The 6000-nt window shown below is 46.0% G+C and overlaps 1 protein-coding gene across 1 annotated transcript in view; it reads right to left on the bottom strand.

Annotated features, from left to right (window-relative positions):
* The window catches only part of usp34 (ubiquitin specific peptidase 34), a 71457-nt gene that overhangs the window by 14715 nt on the left and 50742 nt on the right, over positions 1-6000 (bottom strand). The window contains exons 46-62 of the mRNA XM_061083532.1: positions 5566-5660; positions 5272-5444; positions 4987-5137; positions 4802-4880; positions 4668-4721; positions 4482-4577; positions 4336-4400; positions 4152-4227; positions 3281-3328; positions 2758-2823; positions 2589-2669; positions 2249-2334; positions 1588-1756; positions 1329-1403; positions 566-717; positions 337-490; positions 1-19 (exon numbers count right to left, since the gene is read on the bottom strand). The exon at positions 1-19 is cut by the window's left edge and continues 26 nt beyond it. Coding sequence (XP_060939515.1) covers positions 1-19; positions 337-490; positions 566-717; positions 1329-1403; positions 1588-1756; positions 2249-2334; positions 2589-2669; positions 2758-2823; positions 3281-3328; positions 4152-4227; positions 4336-4400; positions 4482-4577; positions 4668-4721; positions 4802-4880; positions 4987-5137; positions 5272-5444; positions 5566-5660 — 1639 coding nt within the window. The remainder of the gene's footprint in view (positions 20-336; positions 491-565; positions 718-1328; positions 1404-1587; positions 1757-2248; positions 2335-2588; positions 2670-2757; positions 2824-3280; positions 3329-4151; positions 4228-4335; positions 4401-4481; positions 4578-4667; positions 4722-4801; positions 4881-4986; positions 5138-5271; positions 5445-5565; positions 5661-6000) is intronic.

Here is a 6000-nt window from a genome sequence, read left to right as displayed (position 1 = left end):
TGAAGAGCATCGACACGATCTGCACAGGAAACAATCAGATTAATAACCACAAGCATCACAACAGAGATTTGAAGGATTTCTAAAAACCCACATCTCTTAAAATATCTCTCAAAACGATTCTTTGGGTCAAATTTGAGCAAAGTTTAGACAAAGCTGAGATTCACCTTAAAAAATGATATGAAACACATCATCATATCAGGATGTAAGTAAGAGCCAAAGCAGATTTAAGAAGACATGTAGATATTGAGAAAATGTGTGTGTGTGTGTGTGTGTGTGTGTGTGTGTGTGTGTGTGTGTGTGTGTGTGTGTGTGTGTGTGTGTGTGTGATACACCTACATGCTCGGCCAGGCGGTTGTTATAGCGACAGAGGCTGAAGATGAGGTTGCAGGTTTGTCTGATGTTGATTCCGTCTCTGATGTGCTGGAAGAGGAAGGGGAAGCCTTTCCCTCCGGTCAGCGCCGCCATGTCGCTCTGAGACAGAGTCAGATGTCTGCACACAGAACCGACAGCATCAGCTTCACTCGCTCACAGAACTAAGCTTCAAAGTTCCCAGCGGGTCTCGTACCTCTCGGACCGGGACTGCTCCACCAGCAGGGCGATGAGGGCGATCATCTTCTCCAGAGCGGCAGGACGATACTTCTCCTCCGCCAGAGACAAGATGTCCTCCTCCTCGTCCTCCTCCTCTCCCTCCTCCTCTGACAACACCTCCACCTGAGGCTGAGGAGCGCACACTCGTCATGTTCTGTTCAAGAGCTCCACTGATCTACTCTGCTGCATTTCACCTGGGAACTGGAATCACTGACCAGTACAACCAGTGCAGGTTCTACATCTTAACAGAAAGTTCTCAAATCTTGAGTCTAATTGAACCTTTGATCCAAATTTGAAGGATCCTCACAAGAAGCTCTTCAGACAACATGTTGACGAGGTTAAAAAGGGTTTCAGAGGTCACGGTGACCTTGACCTTTGACCTTTCGAACACCAAAATGTAATCAGTTCATCTTCAAGTCCAACTCAACGTTTGTTCCTTGTTTGAAGAAATTCCCACAAGGTGACATGTGGAGATCTGGTGTTCATAAGAGTGGAATGTAGTTCCATATATTTTCCCTTATTAACTATATTACACATTTCTGTAATAAAGTTTCAGGTTAAACTGTTAAATATACAGGAATGATGACGTCCTAGTATCGGTTTGGGATCAGGTTCTTCTCTGTTCCTCCTCATGATCATTTGTGACTTGATACTCAATGATCACAACAATAAATATAAGATTAAGCAGCATTAAGACAAAGATACTGATGAGCTGTAAATGAATCAGTGTTTTAACTCACGTTCTCGGGGCCTTTGGTTCCCATGTAGAAGTGCACCATGATGGAAATGGCTTGTAGTGACAACAGAAACTGACTCTGTGGACACAACAGGAACTCGTTCAAACCGACTGTGACGATGAAATCAAATCACATCATCTGCTCATGAAGACTCTAGGACAACAGTTGGCTGTCACCATCGCTGATATTCATTTGTGAACGTTCACGTCACCTTTGAGCTTCTCTTCTTGCTCAGATGAGTATTTTCTACACACACACTCACCTCCTCCTCTCCCATCTTGGCGAACTCGTAGAGGAAAGCAAAGTACTCGGTCAGGTGTTTGCTGTGGGGCTTGACTCCGTGCTCCATGATGGACAAGAGGGTTTTAACGAAGCGCGTGACGCAGGACCGGCTGCCGATGTCCTCCACCGGACCGTCCATGTCGTCAGAGCTGAGACACCAGAGGGGAAAAGAGGTTGAGATCCCATCAAAGACTGAATTACAGTTCCCTCTCTCTCTCTCTCTCTCCCTCTCTGTCTCTCTCTCTCTCTCCCTGAGCTGAGTGTGTGTTTCAGTCGTTTCTGTCCCCATCAGACTCCACAGACTCAGCTGTGGGTGGGTGTGCTGCTCACCTCTGATGGAACAACTACACTGACGTCCGATGTGTCTCTGAAGTCGTGGAATTATTTACAGTTCGAGGTTTTAAAAAAAAAGAAAAAGGCTTTAAAAGGTCGAATTCGGATCATTTAAAATGCTCGTCTATGGTTTATAGACCTGCACTGAACTCCAGATCATCTCCTGACGTTCTCTGGACCCAGATTGTGTGGAAACCCTCAGAGTTCATGTCTGAAAACGGCTTCATTAAGTCCGTTTCTTGAAGAACATGGTATTACAAATTAAACTTAAACCATTTGGTGAAAAGGACCAATCAGGAGCCACGTACCCGTCCTCCATGCCGGGCTGCAGGTAGAGGTGGGCGTGAACCGGCCGCAGCCTCTGGATGACGTGAATACACAACCTCTGGAACATCTGGAAGATGTGGGGAAACATTAGGTTACAATAGAGTTGGTATGTAGTTAACACAACCTGATAAAAACACAGAGTTTTACCATCATATCGTTTACTTTACAATTACAAAGTTAACCCACTCTCTCACTCTAATGTGTGGAGGTCGTGACCTTTCAGTCCCAATGAGCATAAGAATCAATGTCAGAGAGATTTGAACAGGATTGTGCAGAGTTAGGGGCCGTCTGTTCCCACAAGACTTCCAGACCTGCACTCACCTGTCGGACTATCTGGTTGGGGCACTTGATCAGGATCTGCATCGGCCACCAGTTGTCATCAGCCATTCGGTCCAAAAACCACTGAAACAGAGACACACAACTTGTTTCCAGTGCGTCTGGGAACTAAACACTTCTGCACTGCGGGGAAATAAAAGAGCTGTGGACAAACCTCGCAGGCGGCCTGGCTGTTGTTGAACTGTTTGGTCAGGAGTTCGATCCATTGCAGCATGGTGGGCTGGACACACACACACACACACATAAACATAAACACACAATGAATACAGACACACACACACACACACACAATGAATACAGACACACAATCTGACAATCGTTTCCTCCACCAAAGAGGAGGTTTGTTTGTCAGCAGGATTTAATAAAAACTACTTCACAGATTTACCCTGAACTTGACTTTATTTCTTTAACATTGTGAGTTAGGATGTTTTCTTTCATTTGTTTTTATATTTTTACTGATAAGATTCTGAGAGAATAATTCATGGATCCTGATAAAGACAATCAGACATGGTGTGTGTGATTTGAGGCAGGACATCTACTGAGTGACGTTCTACGCCCTGTCACTCCTCTCTAGATGATATAGATCTACCTGCTGGTAGGATCCACTCTTTAGCCATAAACTCACAGTACAAATCTAAATAATGTTAATAATAATAATAATATGAAAGTTGATTTACCTTCTCCTTAGAGTGAATGAAAGTCTCAAGAACAAATGATGTGCTGAGCTGGAAAAGAAAAAGACAATTCACATTTCAGACCAATCTTCTCTTTCCCTCCTTCACCTTCTGCAGTCGTTCATTTTAACCACAGGAAGGAAAAGTTTCACTCGTTCTTTACTCCAGTAGAACGACGGAGACGCGTGTTCAAAACAACTCGAGTGTAAAAGTGAAACGCTTCCTCAGAATTCACTTTTACCGACATGAATAGAGTTTAAAGACAATTTCACTGAGACTTTAAATCAATTAAAAAACAATCGACTAAAAACAGGTGAAAGCGTCGTTTCCTCTCGTCAGTTTGCGTCACATGATGTAATGTTGTGTGTGATCTGCACCGACACACAATCAAGCTGTGTCGTCTTTTCTGTGTTATTGTCCATTTGGGTTGAAATCTGACTGTTGATTAGGCAAAAATAAATAAAAACGGATAATTCCCCTCAAATGCATTAAAGAACCGAGGCTGTTTTGACAATGTTAAGTTTAGAAAGTTCAGATATTTGTGTTTAAATGAGACGAGTGAAAGTTAAAAGTCGTCGGAATATTTTTAAATAACACATGAGACATTTATCTTCACTTCCTCAGATTAACAGGAACTGGACCAACTCCCCTTCCGGCTCAATGTATATACTTTATTCTATTTTATTTTATTCTATTTCTTATATATTGTTGTTTTTCATATTGTTGTTTTATGTTGAGTGCACCAATGACACCAAGGCAATTTCCTGTATGTGCAAACATATCTGGCAAATAAAAGAATTCTGATTCTGATTCTGATCAGAATTTAACTTCAGAAACGAGTGTGGAAGGTAGAGCTCTGTCCCGGTGGTCTCACCTTGGCCGTCATGAGGGACACGGCCTTGGGGTCCGGCAGAGTGCTGGGGATGCTGCTGCACAGCTGCCACATGAACCTGAACACAAGAGACAGAACAAGACTGAGACTCGTGCAGTCGTACGTGAGCAGATATCCATGTGTGGGCATCGATTGTGATTTCATTTGCATCCGTTTGAATTCTCACCCGAAGTAGGTGTGTTCGAATATGTTCTTGTCCTGGAGAAACTGCATGTTGTCGTGCCAGATCCACTGAGAGACACAGACATGTCAGAGGAGTTCAGGGTGAAAACAAAAAGGACTTAAATCATTTCAACGTTTAGATCAAGTTACCTCGAGCAGATCAGGAGAGACGTCGAAGTTGAAGTCCTTCCCGTTCTCCTCCTCCAGGTCCACCCTCTTGTAGAAGAGCATGTAGGCGCTGTGCGTCTGAGGACAATCCAGAGTTCATCGTTAGCTTCTCCACCTTCTGTCCGGGTGGGTTTCACTTGAATTAAATAAACGTTATAAAGTCCTCACCTTCTCAAAGGAGAAATCCATGAACTTGTCAGTGACTGAGTCGTAGGTTTTGGTCTGAAAAGATAAAAATGAAGTGTGTGAGATCAGGAGGTGAGAGGTGGAGCCTGGAGTCTTCTCCTGGGAGCAGCTCGTACCGTCATCTCTCCTCCGAAGCACTCGGACGCCAGCTGGGCCGAGTCGAAGGGCTTCACCTCCGCGTCGTTGAACAGGTACCTGCGAGCAGAGCGCTGGGTTAACACACAGCAGCCGGGCAGGAGAGGAACAAACTGAAACCTGAAGAGGACTCCTGGTGCCGCCCGGTCCCCCCCCCCCCCCTCACCACTTGTTGTTCTTGTAGGCGTGCGGGTTGACGATGTCCCTGATGAAGCTGTAGTAGTGGCCGCCGTCGGCCGTGCCCGTGTGCACCGTCACGCCGATCAGGTCGTACTCGTAGCTCTCCGTGACCTTCGCCTCGCCCTCCTCCCGGAAACCTGCGACGCACCAACACAAGCTCAACACCTTCAGTTTCATCTGGAGCCGTTTGCAGATGTCTGGGTTTCCAACAGAAATACAAATATTAGATTTCCCATAATAAATCCTGCAGATTCTCAGTGAGCAGACCAACCCTCTTTGCGCTCCCCTTTCCCCATGAGGAAGTCCTCCGTGTACGGCGTCATGTCGAGCCGCAGCGGGAATGAAAAGTGCGTGTTGACCTTCTCCTTCATCATGGTCACCATGTTGAAGGTGTAGCGCATGGTGTTGAAGCTCAGGATGCGAGGCAGCTTCTTGAAACAGGCTCTGTGGGAGAGGAGCAGAGAGCGGCTCAGACCGGAGACCTGGAGGGGAACTCAAGGAGCTCAAACACACCAGCGGCTTGATTCCTGAGATGCTCCTGAACCAATCAGAGGAGGTTTCTCACCGTTTCTCTGCGCGGACCTTCTTGCCACACTGGGAGCAGGTGTACATGTTGTCGCCCTCCAGCGTGTCCTTGATGGTCACCTCATCCAGGGATTCCTGAACCAACCACAGAGAGAATCTGTTCAGAACTTTTGCTGTTGACTATTGAAGAGCTGCACTAAAGTCCGGACATGTCCCTGAACCGTTCCAGAGAGGCTGTCAGTGTAAACCTCAGAGTCAGTTGCTCTGGAGCTTCTCCTGCGGCCCCCTGGTGGAACGTCAGAGTGAGTTCATGTGAGAAGAAACAGCAGGAGCTTCAAAAACGTCTGAAGTCACCGAACCCTGATGTTCTGATTGTTTCTCAGTTCCCTGTGTGTGTGTGAGACGTGTCACCTCCGTGGTTCCTGGAGGAGCTGGAAACAAAAACCTGGATCTCTCCACAGCAGAGTTTGTGTTA

The sequence above is a fragment of the Limanda limanda genome, chromosome 2 (assembly GCF_963576545.1).
Source record: "Limanda limanda chromosome 2, fLimLim1.1, whole genome shotgun sequence".
NCBI classification, from domain to species: Eukaryota; Metazoa; Chordata; class Actinopteri; order Pleuronectiformes; family Pleuronectidae; genus Limanda; species Limanda limanda.
Note: the sequence above shows the minus strand (reverse complement) of the source record. Positions and strands in the feature narration are given on the sequence as shown.